This window comes from Lithobates pipiens, unplaced genomic scaffold (genome assembly GCF_037356315.1).
Source record: "Lithobates pipiens isolate NorthernLeopardFrog02 unplaced genomic scaffold, aLitPip1_a1.2 Scaffold_22, whole genome shotgun sequence".
Lineage (NCBI taxonomy): Eukaryota > Metazoa > Chordata > Amphibia > Anura > Ranidae > Lithobates > Lithobates pipiens.
Genome location: NW_027507784.1, coordinates 195,825,065 through 195,849,910, shown reverse-complemented (window position 1 = coordinate 195,849,910; position 24,846 = coordinate 195,825,065). Strand labels below are relative to the sequence as shown.

At 43.7% G+C, this 24,846-nt stretch overlaps 1 protein-coding gene across 3 annotated transcripts in view; it reads left to right on the top strand.

Annotated features, from left to right (window-relative positions):
• The window catches only part of RHBDF1 (rhomboid 5 homolog 1), a 208,876-nt gene that overhangs the window by 150,644 nt on the left and 33,386 nt on the right, over positions 1-24,846 (top strand). For all 3 annotated transcript variants that reach the window (XM_077448794.1, XM_077448793.1, XM_077448795.1), the window contains one exon: positions 20,801-20,895. In XM_077448794.1, coding sequence (XP_077304920.1) covers positions 20,801-20,895 — 95 coding nt within the window. The remainder of the gene's footprint in view (positions 1-20,800; positions 20,896-24,846) is intronic.

Genomic DNA, 24,846 nt, shown 5'->3' with positions numbered 1-24,846 from the left:
TGCTTTCTTTTCTGTTGGTGGAACGTGGTCCATAAAGTGCCGACCAGTCAAGCGTTCCGGGTTCACAACGCCAGCAGCACGACGGCCAGATCTGTTTACAGACGTTGGTGTTTGGTGCCTGAGGAAAATAAGTTCGGCAACTTTCCAAACAAAGTCCGCATGAACAACAGGCTTGTCACTATTTTTTTTTAGAAGAATGAAAGCATTCCACAGGCACTGCTCCAGAAGGTGCCTGAAGATTTTTTTATAATATTTTTTCTGTTGCTTCCTCATGGCTGGGTAAAAAGTCATGGCCTGGTCAGCACGGTCAACACCTCCCATAGTTTGGTTGTAGTCCATCACGACTTGGGGCTTCATGATGTCTTTTCCACCTTTTGTGTGTACCATGACAGTAGAGGTGTTGTGAATGGTACTCATTAGGCACACGTCTTTTTTGTCGCTCCATCTCAGTGCCATAATTTTTCCTTTTTGCCAGGCAACTATTTCTCCTGCCTTGAGCTTTTTATTGACAAAGGTTGGTGGCAAGTCACGCCGGTTAGCTCTAACGGTCCTGTATTATGCTGCAAAAGGAACTCATAGAGTTCTGGAGAACTGTAAAAATTGTCTGTGGTTACACAGTAGCCCTGATTCAGCAGCGGTTCAATCAGAGTAAGCACGGAAGCGGTTGCCAGTCCATAGTTACCGAATCTCTTATTGAACTTGGTTCCTTTCCCGGTGTAAAGTATGGAATTCCATATGTACCCAGTGCTGGATTCACAGAGCATGAATGATTTTATTCCAAAACTTGCCCTCTTGGACGCAATAAACTGTATCCAGCTGAGTCTTCCTTTGTAGGCCATCAGACTTTTGTCGATACTGATGTCTCTGTCGGGTATATAGGTCTTCTGGAAATTTTTCTGAATCATCTGGTAAAGCCCCCAAATCTTTTTTAGTTTTGGTGCTGGATGAGAAGTCTCGTCGAATTCCTCATTATTCTCAAAGTGCAGATATTTCATAATAAGGGAAAATCTGTACTCCGACATGACGGTGCCAAAAAAAGGAGTTGCGAGCAATTTGTTAGTGGTCCAGTACCACTTCTGCAGGGGTTTACCAACCACTCCCTGTAGAATTATGAGGCCCAGAAACTTCCAGATGTCCTCCTTGGTTACAGGTTCCCACTTTCTGCTCCTTGCAAACCTCTGATGCGTAGCAGCTTGTTGTTCGTGGTACCGATTTGTCTCCATAACAATTTTTTCTATAACCTCATCGGTCAAAAAGAGTTGGAGATATGCCAATGGGTTGTCATCCACATCCACTTTGATACCAGGTGTTCCAGTAAATGGAAATCTTGGGGGCGCTGCATGCTCCGTACCGCAATCAATTGAGCACCAAGTCCGCACATCACTTGGCAAAGTCGCAGGATCATCACTAAAATCGCTTTCCGTGCCTGACGACGAACTTCCCCACAAATCGCTATCACTCACTTCTGCAAGGGATTCTGCATCGCTGTCGCTGTTTTCAAACAGGTCATATGCCACTTTTGAGGTAGAGGCGCGCTTTTTTGATGCCATGGTCGCTCTGCAGTTTCCAGACACAAAGTATAGTAAAACTGCAGGCAGGGGCACTGGATAAAGCAATGGGGGCAAGCTAAGGTCAGTTTTATTTTATTTAGTAATGTAATCCAATAGGATTACAATGTATCAGTGTGTTTGTGCTTTTAACTTTTTGAATTTGGCGCTGGTTCCACCTCCCTGCGTCGCTACGCTCACAGGGAACGGAAGCCAGGTCACACAGTGCATCGGGCAGAAGGTCCGGAAGATCCGACCGCCGTACACAGCAGGGATACATCGCGGGATCCCGGAGACAAGGTAAGTTATGTCTTTCTGGATCCAGTGATGCAATCCCGAGTGTGGCTCGGGGTTACCGCTAATGGTACAAAAATCTCACTCCGAGCCACACTCGGGAATACCGTCAGGGGGGTTAATAACCAAGCTCATTTGGAAAAATAAGAAGCCTAGAATAGCCTTAAAGGTATTACAATTGGGAAAAGAGAGGGGAGGTTTAAAGGTACCGGATTTTAAGAAATACTATGAATCTATAGTGTTAACACGGGTGGCGGAGTGGACAAAACTAGATAATGAAAATAAATGTGTGGCAATAGAACACAGCTCTGCAGAGACACGATTAGGAAAGGAAATTTGGATACCCCCAAAACATAGATCACTAGGACCAACAACACTTGCACTCACAAAAAACGTCTTTAGAATATGGGATGGAATTCACAAACATAATAAATGGAAATACAATTCCCCATTAATGGCGTTAAAAGAAAATAATCTATTTCCACCGGGGGAAGAGCACCATGGGAGGACATTGGATTAGAAGAGAAGACATTCAATTGAGACACATAATAAAAGCGGGCAAAATAATCACTAGTATATGGATATAGATCAGTGATGGCGAACCTTGGCACCCCAGATGTTTTGGAACTACATTTCCCATGATGCTCAACTACACTGCAGAGTGCATGAGCATCATGGGAAATGTAGTTCCAAAACATCTGGGGTGCCAAGGTTCGCCATCACTGATATAGATGGATTGCGGTACCTCCAGCTCAGACATTTTGTCTCATCATTGCCACAACCGTTGAGAAGTGGAGAAGACCTTAATGTTCTAGAGCGGATGTGCGAAAGGAAAATAATAAGGGTAAATATCTCACAGATATATAAGATGCTGGGAGGAATGGATGAGATGGAGGTACCTACCTATATAATAAAATGGGAAGAAGAAATAGGACCACGAGGGGAGAAACAGAATATAGAAAAAATGTTGCACTTAACACACGGGACATCTAAAAATCTTAACACAATAGAAATGAATTATAAAAGCCTTGTTAGGTGGTATAGGACACCAGATATGATGATGAGATACCAAGAAGATCAACTTGGGACGTGTTGGAGAGGATGTGGACAACAAGGGAGCGCGGCACACATTTGGTGCGAATGCCCAAAAATTAGAAAGTTCTGGAGGGAAATATTACCTCTGATAAAAACAATAACAGGAACTCAGGTACTAGAAAACCCTTGGTCATGTCTCTTCCACCGTACAGACACCCCAACCCAAAAGTATAAAGAGGCCATCATAGGACATTTAAGAGGAGGCTCCCGGTGGGACCATTGGTCCATGGAATATTTTTCTTTTTCTGCATTTTTGATTCCTGTGATCTACAATCAACAGCTGGGCTGGGTGACAGGCTGGATAATATTGATCCTTGTAGTCTCCCCAGCCTGGCCATTGAGCGTGAGCAGGCCCTAGCTATGACATGCCCTGTCTAATCCAGGGGTGGCCACGACATGCCCTGTCTAATCCAGGGGTGGCCAGTAAGCTATATGCTCCGGGGCACACATATGACCGTGCTACTGCTGTCTGTGTCACAGTGTGTCATGGCTGGCAGGTGATGGGTCTGTTTGTGGAATGCGTCCAGCAGTCCCTGCAGGAGGGGTAGGAATGTTCCACCTGTCTCGGCAGGATGGAGCAGCTGGGCATTCCCTGGGAGGTCGACTAAGGGGTCTCTCACTCTCCCTTCCTTCTCTCCCTGTCCCTTCCCTCCTCCCTATGCTATGGGCCCCAGTTTGACTGGGCACATGGGGATGCGGTGCACGTAACTGGCTGGGGGTCCCCTGGGGGGGGGCTCTGGGTCCTGGCAGGGGCTGTGCTGGGTGTTGGGGGTCCACTCGTCCTCTTCCCTGTTTCTGGTCCGCGAGGGGGTGTTTGTGCTGTGAAAGACATGTGAGGATGCCGCTGCATGCTCCGCTGCCATTTTCCTGGGGCCGCGGCCATTTTTTTGTAGCCACAGACAGTTTTTTTGCTTTTCAGCCATTTTCTAGTAGTTCGGCAGCCATTTTCTTGGCGCCCTCAGATGTTTTTGCTGTGGTGGCCATTTTCTAGTAGCCTCAGGTAGTTTTGCCTCTAGCGCTGGGTCCTTGTTTCCTTCTAGAACAGCCCGCTTTCCTCACAGACACCTCGTGGATGACACAGGGGAGAATGGACAGCAGCAGCATAGTGCAGTACCTGGGTCAGGGTGGTGAGTCCTGCGAGGGGCCCCTCAGTCTGTGACAGCTAGGAGGGTGGACTTTTTGTGTGACTTGCCTTAGATCCCTAAGTGGTGATAGGCGAGTGTGGGTCAGCATGGCGTCAGAAGCTGGCGCTTCTTACCCAGACATCCCTGTTATTGCAACTGGTTCCCATGCACCAGCGGTGCCTATGGACGCATTTTTGGCAGTCCTGGAGGCCTTTGTTGCCTGGGTGGAAGTGGTGTGCGGGCACAAGGGGGGTAAAAAATGCCCCCTCCCCCCACCATCTTCTGGGAAAACTCTGATTTAGACTCAGGCCCGCTGTGACCGGCGGCCCCTGTTCTGATGTATCAGAGGATGCGGACCAGGACCATTCGAACAGTGAGGATTACTCTATGTCTGGGCGAGCGCAGGAAAAGGTGCTTGTAGGAGCACTTATTACAGCGGTGCGGGATACCCTAAAAATGGAGGATATGGCGGGGGCATCTTCAGAGGTGTCGACCCCTTTCGGGTCCCACAAGCCGGCCCACACGGCTAAGGTGTTTCCTTACCCAACTTATTTTGATAAGTTTATTTACAAGTAGAGGGGAAAACCGCAGCGGGCCTTTTCAGTCCCAAAACGCATGGTGGTGCTTTACCGCTTTGAGTAGAGTCTCCTGAACAAATTGACATCTCCTCCGATTGTTGACCCCCTCCGATTGTTGACTCCTGCTTTCAAGGACCCTGCCGACAGAAGGACCGAGGCAGTTGCCCAGTCCATGTTTACTGTGGTGGGGTCAGCATTGCGGCCAGTGTTAGCCACAGCCCTGGTGTCACAGACGCTTACTGAATGGGCTAAATTGTTGCACCGTGAATTGGAGAAGCAACAGGCGTCTATGTGGAGCTGGCGGACTAGTTGGTTCAGGGCCTTAAGTATGTCTGTGATGCAGCCTTAGGTACGGCCCCCTTGCTCTCAAGAGCCTCAGTATCAGCAGTAGTGCTACTTTGCCTGATTTGGCTGAAATGCTGGTCTGCGGACCAGGCATCTAAGAAAGCACTGGCGGACTTGCCCTTCCAGGGTGAGAGGCTATTTGAAGCCTTGCTGGATGACATTATTAAGAATGTTACCGGGGTTAGAGAACGTTACTCCCACAGTCCAGAAAAGGGAAAGAGCTACGCCGTAGGCAAGGGCCCTCCTTTTCCACTCAGAAGTGGATTTATCTTCCGCCCGGGTCGGCAGGTAAGCGTTCCCAATTCGACAAGGTGCCTGCTGAGGGACAAAAGCATCCCTGGTTTCGCAAGCCAAACAATCCTGCGAACAAATCTGTTACCACATGAAGGTTTGCCCCCGCTGGCTCTCGAGTGGGCGGTCATCTTCGGTAGTTTGCAGCCCGGCGGACCTCCCTACTTTCCGACCAGTGGTTTCCTCAGGGTACAAGATAGAGTTTCTTTTTGTCCGCCTAACAGATTTTTTCCCTCCAACCTTCATCTCCTTCCGGCTCGTCGGGAGGCCCTGTTTGAGGCAGTACAGGACCTGCTGCTGCCCGGGGTAATAGTACCTGTACCGACGCCGGAAAGGTTTCAGGGATTCTACTCCAATCTGTTTGTAGTCCCAAAGAAGGAAGAGGTCCGTCCGGTCCTGGGCCCCAAGGCCCTCAACAGCTTTGTGAAAGTAAAAAGATTCGGGATGGAATCAGTTCGCTCACCGAGGGTCTTCACCAAGGCGCTAGCCCCAATTTTGGCTTTGCTAAGGCAGCGAGGGATCGCAATCGTGGGTTACCTGGGCGACCTCCTTCTGAGGGCAGCTTTTGCCTCAGAATTAAGGGAGGATGTGGCAATCACCATGCAAACTCTTCGGGTGTTTGGTTAGGTACTGAACCTACAGAAGTCGGTGTTGGTGCTGACTCAACGCCTGGAGTACCTGGTCCTGCTTTTGGACTCCTCGGAGGCAAGAGTCTTTCTTCCTTCGGACAAGCTGTAGACTCTTCAAGCTGCGGTGAAGTTGTTGGTGTCCCGCAGGTGGTCGACGCTGCGTTTTTGCAGTCCTGGGTCTCATGGTAGCCACTTTAGAGGTGGTACCGTATGCTCAATTGCACACTCGAATCTTGCAAAGGGAGATCCTGTCAAGATGGGACAAATCTCCATTGTCCCTGGATTGTCAAATCCGAGTGAGCCAGCTAGTCAGAGACTCCTTGCTCTGGTGGCTGAGGTCGCTGGCTCTTCGGTCCAGGAAGTTGTTCCTTGCTCTTCATTGTACGGTGATCACAGCGGATGCCAACCTGACTGGTTGGGGAGGAGTTTGGGCCATACAGTCAGCCCAGGGTCGTTGGATCCAGGAAGAATCCCACCTGTCGATCAATGTGCTGGAACTTCGGGCAATCCGGCGGTGCCTCTCCACATGGTCACAGAGGCTGCAGGGGCGTCCGGTCAGGATCCAGTTGGACAACGCCACGGCGGTGGTGTGTGTCAACCATCAAGGAGGAACAAGGAGCTTGGCTGCCGCACTGGAGGTTGCTCACATCCTGCGGTGGGCAGAGCGCTGTGTTCCGGCTATATCTGCCGTGTACGTTCCGGGTGTAGAAAACTGGCAAGTGGACTACCTAAGTCGTCAGATGCTGGACCAAGGGGAATAGTCGCTACTTCTGCATGTATTTCGGCTCCTTTGCCTAAGATGGGGCACGCCAGATGGCTTCTGGACTCAATCGGAAGGTACAAAGGTTTGTGGCCAGTTCAAAGGATCCCTGAGCGGATGCAGCAGATGCTTTGGTGGCTCTATGGGGGCATTATCGGCTGATTTATGCTTTTCCCCCCACTCAAACTTCTACCACGTCTGCTTCGCAGAGTGGAGGCCGAGGGGATTCCGGTAATTCTGATTGCCCTAGATTGGCCTCGGTGTCTGTGGTATGCCGACATAGTACGAATGGTGGCAGATGTTCCTTGACGACCGTCGATGCGAGAGGACCTTCTGTCGCAAGGTTCAATACTTCATCCTGCTTTACCGTCGCTGGCTTTAACAGCATGGCCGTTGAAAGGCAGTTGCCAAGGGACCGAGGTCTGTCAGTAATATCCACTATGTTGAGGGCACGGAAGTCATCTTCTTGGAAGATTTATCGTATGTGGAAGGCCTACATCTCCATGTGTGAGGAGATGGGGTGGCGTCCACGTACATATTCAGTTTCCAGGATCCTGCTGTTTTTGCAGCGAGGAGTGGATAAGAAACTTGAATTAAGCACCATTAAGGGGCAGATATCAGCTTTAGCTGTCTTTTTTCAGCGTCCCTTGGTGACTCATTCATTGGTGAGTACATTTGTTTACGGGGTTCAACATGTGGCTCCTACGGTTCGACCATCGCTGCCTCCATGGGATTTGAATCTGGTGCTTGAAAACATTAGGGATATTCCCTTATTGACACTCTCTCAAAAAGTGGTCTTTCTAGTGGTCATTACATCTGCCAGGAGGGTTTCTGAGTTGGCGGCCTTGTCTAGCAAGTCTCCCTACTTGATCCTCCACAGGGATAAAAAGCAGGGCTGCATCCGCAGCCTTTGTTTCTTCCAAAGGTTGCTTTGGCCTTTCTTCTAAATGAGGACATTGTTCTTGGCTGTCACACCCCAATGATGTGGCTTTGAATTCCTTGGACGTGTTCCGGGCTCTGCGTGTCTATCTGTCTGCTACGGCACCTTTTCGGAGATCGGACTCACTGTTTGTATTGGTGGCTGGTCCGAAGACTGGTGGACTGATGGTCTCATCGGCCACCATCTCTCGTGGATCAGACAGATTGTAGTTCAGGCTTATGTCATAAGGGGACGGGTGCCTCCCTTTTCTGTCACAGCGCATTCTACCAGGGCAATTGGTGCCTCTTGGGCTTTCGGACATCAAGTGTCTGTTTCTCAGGTGTGTAAGGCGGCGGCCTGGTTGTCCGTTCACACTTTCACAAAATTTTACAAGGTTAATGTAAGTGCATCTTCAGATGCTTGCTTCGGCTGCAAGGTTTTGCAGGCGGCTGTTTAAGGTTTCAACTCCTCCATTGAGGAGCTCTGGTTGTTATGGGTGGAGTTATTGTTTTGCTGTTCCCACCCCTCGTTTTCTTTGACACTGCTTGGGGACGTCCCTAAGGTCAAGAAGAGCTGCTGTGTCCGTCAATGAACAATAGAGAAAATAGGATTTTTGTACTCACCGTAAAATCCTTTTCTCTGAAGTTCATTGACGGACACAGCACCCACCCCTCCTATTTTTGTTTGTACTGCTTTTGACGAACTGAGCTGCTGGATGCAGTGTGAGGGGTTATAGCCAGTAGGACTGCCCCCTGGGTGGTACTGTGCAGGTGTTGCTGTTTTTAACACTTTCTGCCTAGTCCTCTCCTAAAGGGCCAATACAACCCTAAGGTCAAGAAGAGCTGCTGTGTCCGTCAATGAACTTCAGAGAAAAGGATTTTACGGTGAGTACAAAAATCCTATTTTTAAATGCAGCTAATTTAAATACTCGATTTTGACTTGGTGCCATCCTCTTGTAATCTTCCGTGCAGCGGCGCTCAGACTGGGAGAAGGGGGAGGGGGCAGAACTAGAAAATTCAGACATGCTGCATGCTGAAAAGAAACATGCTGACAGCAGGGAAGAGCAGAGGGATGTAATGCTGCTTCTTCCCTGACCTGTCACAGAATGGGTGCAGGGAGAGGACCTATCTGTTAAAAGCAGCAGAGAAAAGTCATGTCACCAGACCAGCTGTACAGTCAGGCAGGGCTGTAAATCTCAGGACTATGTGATCAAAATTTAAATCCTTTGGCATACAGTCAGGTCCATAAATATTGGGATATTGACACAATTCTAATCTTTTTGGCTCTATACATCACCACAATGGATTTGAAATGAAACAAACAAGATGTGCTTTAACTCCCTACTTTAAGCTTTAATTTGAGGGTATTTACATCCAAATCGGGTGAACGGTGTAGGAATTACAACAGTTTGTATATGTGCCTCCCACTTTTTAAGGGACCAAAAGTAATGGGACAGATTAACAATCATCCATCAAACTTTCACTTTTTAATACTTGGTTGCAAATCCTTTGCAGTCAATTATACCCCGAAGTCTGGAAGGTATAGACATCACCAGGCGCTGGGTTTCATCCCTGGTGATGCTCTGCCAGGCCTCTACTGCAACTGTCTTCAGTTCCTGATTGTTCTTGGGGCATTTTCCCTTCAGTTTTGTCTTCAGCAAGTGAAATGCATGCTCAATCGGATTCAGGTCAGGTGATTGACTTGGCCATCGCATATCATTCCGCTTCTTTCCCTTAAAACACTCTTTGGTTGCTTTCGCAGTATGCTTCGGGTCATTGTCTGTCTGTACTGCACAGCGCCATCCAATGAGTTCTGAAGCATTTTGCTGAATATCAGCAGATAATATTCCCCCGAAACACTTCAGAATTCATCCTGCTGCTTTTTGTCAGCAGTCACATCATCAATAAATACAAGAGAACCAGTTCCATTGGCAGCCATACATGCCCACGCCATGACACTACCACCACCATGCTTCACTGATGGTCGTATGCTTTGGATCATGAGCAGTTCCTTTCCTTCTCCATACTCTTCTCTTCCTATCACTCTGGTACAAGTTGATCTTGGTCTCATCTGTCCATAGGATGTTGTTCCAGAACTGTGAAGGCTTTTTTAAATGTTGTTTGGCAAAATCTAATCTGGCCTCCTGTTTTTGAGGCTCATCAATGGTTTACATCTTGTGATGAACCCTCTGTATTCACTCTGGTGAAGTCTTCTCTTGATTGTTGACTTTGACACACATACACTTACCTCCTGGAGAGTGTTCTTGATCTGGCCAACTGTTGTGCAGGGTGTTTTTTTCACCAGGGAAAGAATTCTTCGGTCATCCACCACAGTTGTTTTCCGTGGTCTTCCGGGTCTTTTGGTGTTGCTGAGCTCACCAGTGCGTTCTTTCTTTTTAAGGATGTTCCAAACAGTTGATTTGGCCACACCTAATGTTTTTGCTATCTCTCTGATGGGTTTGTTTTGTTTTTTCAGCCTAATGATGGCTTGCTTCACTGATGGTGACATCTCTTTGGTTCTCATATTGAGAGTTGACAGCAACAGATTCCAAATGCAAATAGCAAACTTGAAATGAACTCTGGACCTTTTATCTGCTTGTAAATCTGATAATGAGGGAATAACATGCACCTGGCCATGGAACAGCTGAGCAGCCAATTGTCCCATTACTTTTGGCCCCTTAAAAAGTGGGAGGCACATATACAAACTGTTGTAATTCCTACACCGTTCACCTGATTTGGATGTAAATACCCTCAAATTAAAGTTGAAAGTCTGCAGTTAAAGCACATCTTGTTTGTTTCATTTCAAATCTATTGTGGTGGTGTATAGAGCCAAAAAGATTGGAATTGTGTTGATTTTCAAATATTTATGGACCTGACTGTATAAAGCAGTTCTCTCTGTATATGTCAACTGTGCATTTAGCTGTTTGCCTGATGCTCAGCCATTCACAGGAAGTCTATTATTAGAACCTTAACATACATGAACATAGCCTTTAACATGATAATGTAATTTCCAAAGCCATTTTCACTTTTTTTTTAAATCTGCAGCTTTTATTAAAATAATAATAAACAACTACTTCCTGGATACACTGGTTGATGCAACTTCTTGGATTAATAAGAATGGAGAATCTTTATGATGGCTCTTGTCTGGATAATACTGTATCTGGCTCTTCTCTGTGGAACTAGTAAGGGGCACTAATGTTTAGAGTAGAGACAGGTTGTCTCTTAGCGTGTTTAAGTTACCAAATCAGGGTTTATTCTTAGCCTTTTTTTGTTCCAAGGGAATACATTAAGTTATAAGGTTAAACATCTATTATTGTCAGTAGGGAATTATGTTATTTTACACTAAAATATATAGAGAGATTTTGTGATTTCATTTCTGGAAGATATCTTACTGCACTGTATTTATTTTTTTCATTTTGAGAATGGTTGCTTTGAATGGGGGGGGGGAGGGGGGGCTCAATTACAGAGCATTTTTTCCTGTGTAATGCAACTGTCTCTCAGCCAATGGAAACTGTCTCACTGCTATACTGACATTCTGTTATATCTAGGGTAATACAACTATCTCTCAACCAATGTAAATAGTCTCACTGCTATACTGACACTCTGCTGCTATATCTAGGGTAAATAATTGAATGCCGCGTACACACGATCGGAATTCTCGTCGGAAAAAGCTCTGATAGTTTTCCCGTCGGAATTCCGATGGAATTGCGCTCAAACTCCAACCGCCAAGAACGCAGTGACTTACAACACGTACGATGGGACTAGAAAAAGGAAGTTCAATACCTAGTAGCCAATAGCTTCCATCTCGTAGTTGAATCTGAGCATGCGTGAGTTTTGCACATCGGAATTGCATACACATGATCAGAATTTCCGATAGAAAGTTTTTCCATCAGGAAAATTGAGAACATGCTATCAAATTTTTGCTGGCTGGAATTCGGCCAGCTAAATTCCGATAGAGTATACACACGGTCACATTTTCCGATGAAGGGCTCGCATTGGTCTTTTGCTGGCCAAAATTCTGATCGTGTGTACGCGGCATAAGAGTTTTTGTTTTACTTTTCCATATGTGGTGAATGATTCTATCATCCTTTATGCCTTTGGCCTGTGTCTGTGGCTGGGATGGCTTTGACCATTCCTCCCCCAAAGTCATGTGTTTCTTTATCAGTCCCTAATCGGGGTGGGGAAGGATTCCTCATTTGATCATCTCACTATAAATGTAGTACAGCTTATGGGGGAAGTCACAGACAGGGGGCTCAGTCATAGTCAGAACAATTTTTCCTGTGTGAGTAATCAGCAATTGAACACAGCTGTTTAACTAAAGCAGGATAACAAAAGCAGCAAGAAAATAAAACAAAGAACTCCACTCTGGACTGACCACAAACCACCACTTTGGAAAGCATCTTGCAAGTCTGAATCCTATCCCCTCTAGATTGTCTTATCTCACTAGTATCATCTGCTTTCAAATGCTCACTTCTTTTTCCCCTCTTCTACATCACAAAATTTGTGCATATCATCCTCCCTTCTCCCCTCTCACTGCTACTGTTCTCATCACCTCCTGCTAATATTTAACCTGCTGACTCAAACACCAGGACAGGAAAGTATGTGCACTCATACACATCCCACCCCTATCTTACTTTCCTCACCCTCCTTCTTTTGCTAACCTCTGGGGATATCTACCCTAATCCTGGTCCACCAGTATCTCCCCCCACACCCGGCACCATCCTTCCTCCAGCATTAGCTGAAATCTACTCATTCCTGTCACTATAGTGCATGGCCTTTTTGTATCCCACTCCCTTAACGTATTTGCAATAAGTGAAACCAGGCTTCAGTCATCAGACTCTGCCTTGCACTCAGTGGAGCCCTCTCCCATGGAGGCTTCCACTGGGCTCACTCACCCAAACCCAGTGGACAGAAAGGAGGTGGAGTTAGTTTGCTTCTATCCCCACTTAGTGTCTTTCAAGTCCTTCCTACCACTCCCTCTCTATCCTTCTCTTCTTTTAAGACACACTGTATTTGTCTGTTTTCTCCCATTTCTCTAAGGATTGTAGGGATCTATTGGCCTCCTGGACCAATGTCACTCTTCCTTGATGACTTCTCTACCTGGCTAACCTACTTTATCCCCTCTGAAATACCCACTATCATTCTTGGTCATTTTAATATCCCTACTAATGTTAACAGCCCAGCTACATCCCAACTTTTCAACTTCACCTCATCCTTTGACCTAACCCAATAGACACAGTCCTTCACTCACTCTGATGGTAATACCCCTGACCTTGGTTTCTCCCATCTTTGCACCCCCTACAACCTCAAAGCACCCTCTTACCTCTCTCTGATCACACACAAGCTCTTCACTTTCACAATGTCCTTGTCTCTAACCACCTGTCCCTCCAAGCAGAAAACCATTACCCACAGAAACCTTTGCCACTTTAATCCTTATCTTTTCTACTCTGCAACTGACCATCTCCATAACAGAATCTCACCCCTGTCTTGCCCTGACCTGGCCATGTCTGTTTACAACAGTTCACTTTCATCCACACTGGATTCTCTTGCTCCTCTCACTACACAAATTATCAGGGCCGACCATTACAACCTTGGCAGACTGACGACACCAGAAATCTTAGGAGACATAGCCACGCACTGGAGCAATTGTTGCGTAAAACCAAATCCCAGCATGCATTCACCCTATATAAATCTGCCTTCTTAAAATACAATTCCTCCCTCCATGCTGCCAGCAAGCCTACTTACTTTGTCATGCTCATCAATACCCTGTCCTCTAGTCCTCATCGTCTCTTCTATACTTTTAACTCTCTACTTTCTTTACCACCATCTCCACCCAGTAACTTGCTCACTTCAAAAACAAGATTGATGCAATTCATGGGGCCATCTCCGCTGTACAGACACCTATTCCACTTAACATACCCTATGCAAAACCACTCTCAACACTTTTCTCTTTTGACCTTGCTACTACCGAAGAGGTAGTAGCAAGGTCAAAAGAGAAGCCTGCCTTACTACCTGTCCCCTGGATCCTGTTCCCTCACAACTACTATGGTCACCCTCTTCTTCTATCCTATCCTCTTTCACTCACATTTTTAATCTCTCCCTCTCTACTGGCACCTTCCCCTCCCCTCTAAAACATTCACTGATTACCACTATGCTTAAAAGCTCTGGCTAAAATGAGAATCACAATTTTTTTGCTTAGAATAAAGATCACGATTCTCGCGGTGTATCATAATTTTTCACATTATACAAATAAAAATGGGTCTAACTTTACTATTTTTTTTATTATTATTATTATTATGAAGTGTATTTTTCCCCAAAAATTGCATTTGAAAGACCGCTCCGCAAATACAGTGTGACATAAACTATTGCAACAACCACCATTTTATTCTCTAGGGTCTCTGCTAAAAAAAATATATAATGTTTGGTGGTTCTAAGTAATTTTCTAGCAAAAAATATGATTTTAACTTGTAACCAACAAGTGTCAGAAAAAGGTTTATTCTTTAAATGTTTAAACTAACCTCATTTACAGACCGAAGTTCATTCCTTTGATCTAAGAACAAAATGTTACATCATTTATAGTTATCTCCATGTTGAGATAAACTTGGCTGCCTGGATTTTTTTTGTCAGCTGTCAGAAGTGAGCAGAGAACTCTGCACTTGTTACATAGAATTGAGACATGCTGTTTTAGGATCGGGAAGGGGGTAGAATTAATGATTAATCACGTAGCTCTACAGTTGACCATCTCCTCCTCAAAAAACTCCACTATTGGCCTTCAAGACTCTCTCCTGGTTCTCCTCCTATCTGTCACAGTGCTCCTTCATTCTATAACTCTGTTTCCTCCTCTCCACTTTCTGTAGGGGTACCCCAAGGTTCTGTCCTTGAACCCTTCCTCTTCTCCATTTGCACCTCCCTTGGTCAAATAATAAACTCCTATGTCTTCCGGTACCATCTCTATGCTGACAACACACAAATCTATCTCTCTACTCCTCACCCCACTCCTTCAGTCTTCTCTTGTATTGCTAACTTATTAACTGACATATCAGCATGGATGTCACACCACTTCCTCAAACTCAATCTTTCGAAAATGGAGCTCATAATTTTTTCTCCGGCCCGTGCCCTCTTCCCTGACTTCTCCATCAAGATCAATAATACAACCATCAGTCCCTCCCCTCATGCCAGGGTGCTAGGTGGAATCCTGGACTCTGACCTGTCCTCTCAGTCTCAAATCCAATCACTGTCCAAATCTTGCAAACTTCACCTCCATAACTCCGCAACCAAACCAGACTGTGCCTCCTGAGTCTCACAATCAAGGTATACATAAATGAAAATACAGCTCTATCTTTAAAATCTCAATAACAACATATTTTGGGTCACTGAGGTTAGAGGAATTTCTGATCATTTTCCTTTGGTAATAATATTTGAAAACTGCTGTAGGGCTACTTCTACTTTTTGGAGCAGAAATTCTTAATGGCTAAGAATGGCTTAATGGCTAAGATATCAAGGTTCAGTCTGACCTTGATAATTTTTTAAGGTAGAATTTTTCCATAACTTTTCCTTTTGTAATTTGAGATGCCTTGAATGTATATGTTTTAGCACCTCAAATTAAACAATTTGTGGCTATTTAAAGCTAATGCACAAGTGAATAAAGCAGAGGAAGTATACACAATTAAACCCTTAACCATTTCTGTAAATAAGTGGGAAGTGGCAGAGGGTTTTATTAAAAAAAAAAAATGCAATTAGGAAAGCTGAACATAGGCGGTTCTTTTTTAAACAACAATATTTTTAAGAGGGGGATAAAGCTGGTACATATTAGCAGCAATAGCTGGACTCAGTAGTCTTCTGCATGTATAGGGGGTAATAGGAAATGAAAGCGGTGTTGTAGATTCTTCTCCACTAATTTGTAGGCAGGAGTGAATAGATTGGAGGAAGAATAAATGACTAATCTCTGTACCTTTCCTCTAAATAATTGCTTTTAAAATGTGGCCCTAAACTTATTAAATTAGCTCAAATCCATTATCAGGACCATTCTAAAGGAGTTATGCTGCGTACACACAACCGGACTTTCCGGCAGAAAAGGTCTGACGGACTTTCGGGGGAGTTACGATGGACTTCCGGACAAACGGACTTGCCCACACACGAATGGACTAAGTCAGTTTGAAAGTCCATTAGTTTTGAACGTGAAGACATAAGACGGGACTAGAAAAGGAACTTCAATAGCCAGTAGCTGCCCTTGCATCATATTTGGTCCGTCGGACCAGCATTCAGACGAACGGTTTTCCCGATAGGAATTGAGTCAGTTGGACAGATTTGAAACATGTTCTATTTCTAGATCCGTCTGATTTTTTTTAAATAAAATGATCGGACTATCTGACAGAATGATTCCGTCGGACCTAGTCTGCCGGAAAGTCCAGTCGTGTGTACGTGACATTAGAGTAAATAATAATTTATCCCCCCAATTTAAACTATAGCGTGGCACTCAAGCATTCCCTTTGCCCCTTTGTTATTTGCAATAGCCATTGAACCTTCAGCAGTTATTATCAGATATTAAAGGTTTCGAAAAAGGTTTTATGCTAGAAAAATAGTGCTTTATGCAGATTATATTTCTAGAAAGTATAGGTCACTCTAGAATCTATAGTGTCTACATTTGCCTATTATTTGCCTATGTAATAAATACAGTGGGAATTACAAAAGAAAACAAATATTTTAATAAAAAAATAACAACTGTTTGTGTTGTGATACAGTCCCTGCAAAAGTATTCACCCTCCATGGCATTTTTCATGTTTTGTTGCCTCAAAACCTGGATTTGACATGGATTGTTTGAGGATTTGCATCATTTAATTAACAGAACATGCCCACAATTTTGAAGATGTTTTTTTTTTTATTGTGAAGCAAACAACAAATAGGACAAAATAACAGAAAAAGTCAATGTGCATAACTATTCACCCCCCTAAAGCCCATACTTAGTAGAGCCACCTTTTGCGGCTATCACAGCTCCAAGTCGCTTTATATAAGTCTCTATGAGCTTGCCAGATCTTACCACTGGGATTTTTGCCCATTCCTCCTTGCAAAGCTGCTCCAGCTCCTTCAGGTTAGATGGTTTGCGCTTGTGAACAGCAATCTTTAAGTCTGACCACAGATTTTCGATTGGATTGAGGTCTGGGCTTTGACTAGGCCATTCCAACATTTACATGTTTCCTGTTAAACCACTTAAGTGTTGCTTTAGCAGTGTGTTTGCGGTCATTGTCCTGCTGGAAGGTGAACCTCCATCTTAGACTCAAATCACACACAGAGTGGTACAAGTTTTGCTCAAGAATATCCCTGTATTTAGCACCATTCAACTTTCCCTCAACTCTGACCAGTTTTCCAATGCTGAAAAATATCCCCACAGCATGATGCTGTCATCACCATGTTTCACTGTGAGGATGCTGTTCTTTGGGCGATGTGATGTGTTGGGTTTGCGCCAGACAAAGGATTTTCTTTGATGGCCAAAAAGTTAAATTTCAGTCTTATCAGACCAGAGCACCTTCCTCAATACATTTTGGAAGCCTACCACATGCCTTTTCACAAACTCAAAACGTGCCATTTTGTTTTTCGCTGAAAGTAATGGCTTTCTTCTGGCCACTCTGCCATAAAGCCCAACTCCGTGGAGTGTACAGATTATTGTTGTCCTATGTACAGATACTGCAGTCTCTATTGTGGAACTCTGCAGCTCCTCCAGGGTTATGTTAGGTCTCTGTGCTGCCTCTCTGATTAATGCCTTCCTTGCCCGGCCTGTGAGTTTTGGTGTGCGGTCGTTTCTTGGCAGGTTTGCTGTTGTGCCATGTTCTTTCCATTTGGTTATGATAAATTTTATGGTGCTCCTAAAGATCATCAAAGATTTGGATATTTTTTATAACCTAACCCTGACTTGTACTTAACAACATTGTCCCTTATTTGTTTGAAGAGTTTCTTGGTCTTCATGGCAGTGTTTGGTTAGTGGGGCCTCTTGCAGCCTCTGGGGCCTTTCAAAAAGTGTGTATATGTATTGACAGATCATGTGACACTTAGATTGCACACAGGTGGACATCATTTCACTAATTATGTGACTTCTGAAGGTAATTGGTTGCACCAGAACTTTTTATGGGCTTCATAAGAAAGTACATAAGAAAATACATACGCACATACCAATTATCATTTTTTTTATTTCTGAAAAATAGTTTTATGTATATATTTTTCTAATTTTACTTTACCAACTTAGACTATTGTGTTCTGATCCATCACATATAATTCAGATTAAAAAAAACATTGAACTAAAGGCTGTAATTTAACAAAATTGGTAGAAAGCACGGGGGGGGGAATACTTTTGCAAGGCACTGTATATAGTGTTTTAGCAAGCCAAACTGCATTCTGTTAGAGTTTACATCTACTTTAAACTGTACTTCAGGGAAGTAACAAAAGTACCCTTGCAGTGGGGCTCCTCCCACACTGCAGGGGTAAGTGCTTATTTTTTGTATGATCAAGCCCGATGGGTGGGGCAAAACATGTCAGAGGAGTGTAGTCAGAAACTTAGGCTGAAGCCATATCTTCACCTTTCTGTATAGTGGCTGGGCTTCAATGAGCAGCGTTTCTACCTTCTGATTTGCTTCTGCTAGCCTTGATAAGCTTGTTTGTACACAAGCACCTGTTTTGTGCTTTAGAGCCCACTAACAGGCCAGATTTGCAAGATAACTGAAATATATTACAGGTGTCATCATTTGCTGCTCAGTGATTGCAGTATTCTAGTCTGCATCTCCCCAAGGTAATGCATAAAAGCCCTTGATAATACAACACTGACATCTGGTGGATGGTAGGAGCAGAACTGTGTAAAAGTGTAAATTCCTTGTGTTTCAAGGCATGATATTATAGGTGGTCTGGTGAGTGTATCCCCAAAGGGGAGTTTCTGCTGCACGTGGTGAAATTTGGGTGGAAGCTTTAGACACAGAACAACAAAGACTGTTCTTCTACCACTGCATTTATTTCACTTATTGACCATTTATGAAAATTGATGTCTGCACTTAAAGGTGGACAGGAAAGCGCTGCTGCAATATTTTAAGAGGACTTTTATTGGAGTTTTTTAATATTGCCTTTTTACAAATACATAAAACCTGGCCTCTTAGTGGGCCCTGAGTGGGCGGAGGTTTTTTAATGCTTCAAGTTTTTTGCATATGGGTCACATGGGTATATATATATGTCATGTAGATTTTTCCTGTTGGGAAAATTTAGGATGTAGGAACTGCTAGATAATAATCCACTTTTTACACTGGACCAAATTTCAAATATACCTAACAAAGGATGGTATTGTATTAATTAGAGGTCAACTGATATGGGTTTTTCTCTGGACGATGCCGATATTTAGAAATCATATATGATGCCGATTTATTTGGGCGATATGTTAGGCCGATTTTTTTATTTATTCCCCCCCACCCCACCTTCATCTCATAAAATCTAACAGACACCTTTCACACTGGGGCGTAAAGTGCCTGCAAAACGGCTCCCCTGCAGTCTGTGTGAAAGAGAGTGCTTTCACACTGAGGCGATGCGTTGGCAGGATGTTAAAAAAAGTCCTGCAAGCAGCACCTTTGGAGTGGTGTACATTGCATGCGCTTTGGCAGCGGCACTTAACAGGCGCATTTAACCTTTTCCTTGGCCGCTAGCTGGGATATATGCGCCCCACTAGCAGCCGAATAGCACCGCCAAAATGACGGTAAAGCACTGCTAAATCTAGCATCATTTTACCGTCAATGCCTGCCTGCTCCAGAGTGAAAGCCGCCTTAAGTAATAAGTGATACAGAAAATTTCTTACAATTATTAAACAAAACAAACCTCCAATCAGTTTACTTGTATGTATAATTTAGATAAAAAAAAAAACCTATATATTAAATATTAAATAAAAACAGGTAATCAAAACTTTTGGACGAAAAAAAATGGGCTAACTACTGTTTTAGTTTTTTTTTTTTTAATCATTAGTGTATTTTTTCCAAAAAAATTGTGTTTGAAAGACTTCTACGCAAATGCTGTGTGACATAAAATATTGCAACAACCACTATTTTATTCCCTAGGATCTCTGCTAATATATATATATATAGTGATTTTCTGGCAGAAAATACAGGATTTTTACTTGTAAGCAACAAGTGTCAGAAAAGATTTAGTCTTTAAATGGTTAAACTGAGAACTCCTACACACATAGTTCAGTTCATTCATAAGTGTAAACATTGTATCTCTTTGCTCTTTTCTTGGCAGACTGCCCAGAGAGGAGGAAAGTCTCTTCACTGAAGACTCAGGCAACTTGCACTGACTTCTATTACAGAAGTCATTTGCAAGTCGCGCTGTAGTTATAATCAGCCTTTTTATCAGCACAATCGGCTGATGCCGATTAATTAAAAAACGGCAAATATCGGCCGATATATTGGTCGACCTCTAGTATTAATACATGCAACCAGATGAAAATATTTCATGCTAAACACTGTACACTGCAACACACGCTGAAATAATGCTCTGGAACACTGCGTTGGGCCGCCTATTGAAAATGATTAGGTTGCAGTGCACCTCAGTGCAGGACAAATTGTCCAAGCTGCATTTTATTGCAGCACAGCTCATGCACACCGTTTTACTGCATGGTACCACAATGGGATGGTACGTATGGATCCTAAATGCATGTAATTAAGATAAAGGCCAGTTATGACAGATGTAAGTGGTAAAGTGTAATAGTAGCAATCATTCACAATGAAACACATCCCTGGCTGCTCTACTTCCAAATAGATATAAGATTATTATGTATTGTCAACTCCATCAGATGTAATTAGACATTATTGTCCCTGTTGGGGTGATTATCACTGGGAAGGAAAAAGTAAAGGGAAAATCCAAAATTTTACGATTACAGGAATAGAGGGAAAATCGTTCAGTGTGGACATTTGTTGCAGTGACTAATTTGGAATGATTTCACCTCACTTCCTGATGTGTCTGTGGAGCAGGACATGAAGCGAAATGTCCCCAATAAGACAAGGATGCCAAAATAAAATACCTGACAGGGTTTTAAATGTCTTGTACTCTATCCAAAACTAAAAAAAAAAAAAACATTGAATCTCAATATGCTTTAAAGTTCAAGATAAAAAATTTCTGTAGCTCCTGTGTCAAGAAGTGTGAAACATCTGCTGAGAACCATAGTCAATGCATATGAAATATATATTCTGGTTTTCTGCAGGTGTGTACTAATAGTACGAATGGGAGTTACCCTAACCATCTGCATATGAACTGTGAAATAACAGGCAGGCCCTGCTGTATTGGAACAAAAGGAAGGTAAGGTATTAGTTAATATTCACTTATTCACGATCTTAAAATAGAATTTAAAGGAAAACTAAAGTTTTTTGTTAAAAAAAAAAAAAACATGTCATTCCTACCTCTTCTGTGCAGTTGGTTTTGCATAGAGGGGCCCCTATCTTCCTCTTCTGGGGTCCCTCAGCTGCGTTCCTGGCTCCTCCTTTTCTCGAGTGCCCTGTTAGAGAGCCGCTCTCCTTCGGGGCACTCGTGCGGGCATGCTCCTGTGTCCTGCTTGTGCGTCTATTGACACAGACAGCAGGACTCCGCCCCGGTCTCCCACGTGATTGGAGTTGATTGACAGCAGACTTCATCACCGAAAAAATATATCATCCTTTAGGCCGGGTTCACACCGCTGCGATGCGGGAACGCCGCAAATCCGCGGCGTTTTCCCGCATCGCATTACTCCCGCCGGCAGTTCACACTGCCCTATGCGGACGGTTGGGAGTGTCAATGATATGTTAATGACACCCCCAGATCCGTCCGCATATCGCAGTGCGATCTGCCGACTCGCACAGGAATCGGATCGCATGGTGTGAACCCCTATGCGATCCGATTCTGTTGCGGACCAAAAAAAGGGTCCCGTGCGAGTTTGCTGCGGGAGCGATGCGAATTCAGCCATACTATCTGTATCTGCGAATCACATCCGGATCTCCCCCCGCAGCAGTGTGAACCCAGCCTTACAGTTCATAATATGATCAAAAGATTCTGAGAATCCAGAGAAAAACAATATTGGATGCCTGCAATCTTTAGGCCCTCAGTTGATTCAAGTGAATGGGGTGCTTTATGTGCAATTGTTGCACAGAAGAAGCTTGTGCACCTTTTTGGATAATGAGCTTTGTGCAGTTTTTAAATGTGTGTTGTGCCTCAGTTGCCCCGCAATTCTGTTGTACAACAATTGCAGCAATGTTGCACTGCGCTTAGGGTGTCATTACTCTTAAGTGTACCATTGGAAAGTTTCCTCTATAGTACTATTCTGGGGGTAAACCCAAATTTAGGAATTTTCTTTCACTTTCTCTCTTGGTGATAATAGTGAACAGGGCAAATACAGTACCTTGAAGAAGTATTCTTACCATTCCAAATTTTCCAAATTTTTCATGTTACAACCAAAAATGTAAATATATTTTATTGGGATTTTATGTGATAGACCAACACAAAGTGGCACATAATTGTGATTTGTAATACAAATGATAAATGGTTTTCAATTTTTTTTACAAATATCTGAAAGGTTTGGCATGCATTTGTATTCAGCCCCCTTTACTCTGATACCCTTAGCTAAAATCCAGTGGAACCATTTGCCTTCAGAAGTCACCTAACTAGTAAATAGACTCCACCTGTGTGTAATTTATTTCTCAGTATAAATACAGCTGTTCTGCAAAGCCCTCAGAGGTTTGTTAGAGAACCTTAGTGAACAAAAAGCACCGCGAATGCCAAGGAGCACACCATACAGGTCGGGGATAAAATTGTGAAGAAGTTTAAAGCAGGGTTAGGTTATAAAATATTCCAAGCTTTGAACATCTCACAGAGCACTGTTAAAGCCATCATCCAAAAATAGAAAGCGAATGGCATAACTGCAAACCTACCAAGACATGGCCGTCTATCTAAACTGACGGGCCGGGCAAGGAGAGCATTAATCAGAGAAGCAGCCAAGAGGCCATGGGAAATCTGGAGGAGCTGCAGAGATCCACAGCTCAGGTTGGAGAATCTGTCCAAAGTACAACTATTAGTCGTGCACTCCACAAATCTAGCCTTTATGGAAGAGTGGCAAGAAGAAAGCCATTGTAGAAAGAAAGCCATGAGAAGTCCTGTTTGCGGTTTGTGAGAAGCCATGTGAGGGACACAGGAAACATGTGGCAGAAGATGCTCTAGTCAGATGAGACCAAAATTGAACTTTTTTGAACTTTTTTGCTTAAAAGCAAAACACTATGTGTAGTGGAAAAATAACAACGCATATCACCCTGAACACACCATCCCCACTGTAAACATGGTGATGGAAGCATCATGTGGGGATGCTTTTCTTCATAAGGGACAGGGAAGCTGGTCAGAATTGATGGGAAGATGGATGGAGCCAAATACAGGACAATCCTAGAAGAAAACTTGTTAGAGTCTGCAAAAGACTTGAGACTGGAGCACCTTCCAGCAGGAAAATGACCCTAAACATACAGCCAGAGCTACAATAAAATGGTTTAGATCAATGCATAATAATGTGTTAGAATGGCCCAGTCAAAGTCCAGACCTAAATCCAATTGAAAATCAGTGGCAAGACTTGAAAATTGCTGTTCACAGACGCTCTCCGTCCAATCTGACAGAGCTTGAGCTATTTTGCAAAGAAGAATGGGCAAACATTTCACTCTCTCGATGTGTAAAGCTGGTAGAGACATCCCCAAAAAGACTTGCAGCTGTAATTGCAGCAAAAGGTGGTTCTACAAAGTATTGACTCGGGGGCTGAATACAAATGCACGCCACACTTATCAGATATTTATTTGTAAAACATTTTGAAAACCATTTATCATTTTCCTTCCACTTCACAATTATGTGTCACTTTGTGTTCGTTTATCACATAAAATCCCCCCCCAAAAAATTACATTTTTGGTTGTAACATGACAAATTGTGGAAAATTTCAAGGGTTATGATTACTTTTTCAAGGCACTATAGAGAGGATGAATGTTCCTAACAGGTCACAAGCAGCATGTAATGTTTGTTTATTCTATCCAAATGGAAAGAATAAAGTTTGGCTTTTAGTTATACTTTAAATATGACACAGGCTGTGTAGAGAAGACACAATAGGATCCCACTAGTATAGTCTGATAGACCTCTGCAGATAACAGAGACAGAAGCATCACTATTCAGCTGCAGTAATTACTACTACGTCCTGAGTTACTTCCGGACTGGAAGTAAACAAACTTAGAAAGAAAACACTTATACAAAATGGGGTATTTTCTTCTTTAACCACTACAATACAGGGCACTTTCGCCCCCTTCCTTCCCAGCCCAATTTTCAGCTTTCATCGCTCTCGCACTTTCAATGACAATTGCGCAGTCATGCTACACTGTACCCAAATGAAATTTTTATCATTTTGTTCACACAAATAGAGCTTTATTTTGGTGGTATTTATTCACAACTCCGTTTTTGATTTTTTGCGATATAAGCGCAAAAAAAGCGAAAACAATATTTTCTTTTTTCTATTTTAAAAGAAATCCAATAAAATCAAATTTTGTCATAAATTTAAGCCAAAATATTCTGCTACATGTTTTTGGTAAAAAAAATTCCGTTAAGTGTTTAATAATTGGTTTGTGTGATCACGGACATATGTACGCAAATGATCATGTACATATGTGTGCAGGTGATCACGTACATATGTGTGCAGATAATCATTGGAACATGTGATTTTAGTGGGACATATGTGGGGGACATGTGTTTTTTTATTTGGGGACATGTCTTTTTATTATTTGGGGACATGTGTGTTTTGGGGACATGTGTGGTGACGTGTATTGTGGTGACACGTGTGTTTACACTTTAGGTTTATACTAGACTGGTGATCAGTGAGTAAAAAGCTGTAAAAACAGCTCATACTCACTGATCACCAGCCGGCTGTAGCGATCTGCTCTCCTCTCCTCAGCGACGACTTCCGTGTGAGGAGAGGAGAGCCGATTGCCTAGCAACTGGCTGTTTGTTTACATCACATGACGGCCGTGATTGGACACGGCCGTCATGTGATCAGGAGGGCCAATCACAGAGCCCTCCTGCCGATCCCAGATGCGCCGTGTCCGGGTGACATGAGCACATCGGGATCGCGCCGCTGCGTGGGCACGCGCGCGCGATCCCCCTCCTTCTGAAGGACGTTCCTGAACGTCCACTCAGAAGTAGAGAGCCACTTCCCACCCGGCCCATGTACATTTATGGCCGGGTGGGAAGTGGTTAAATGTTGTGAAT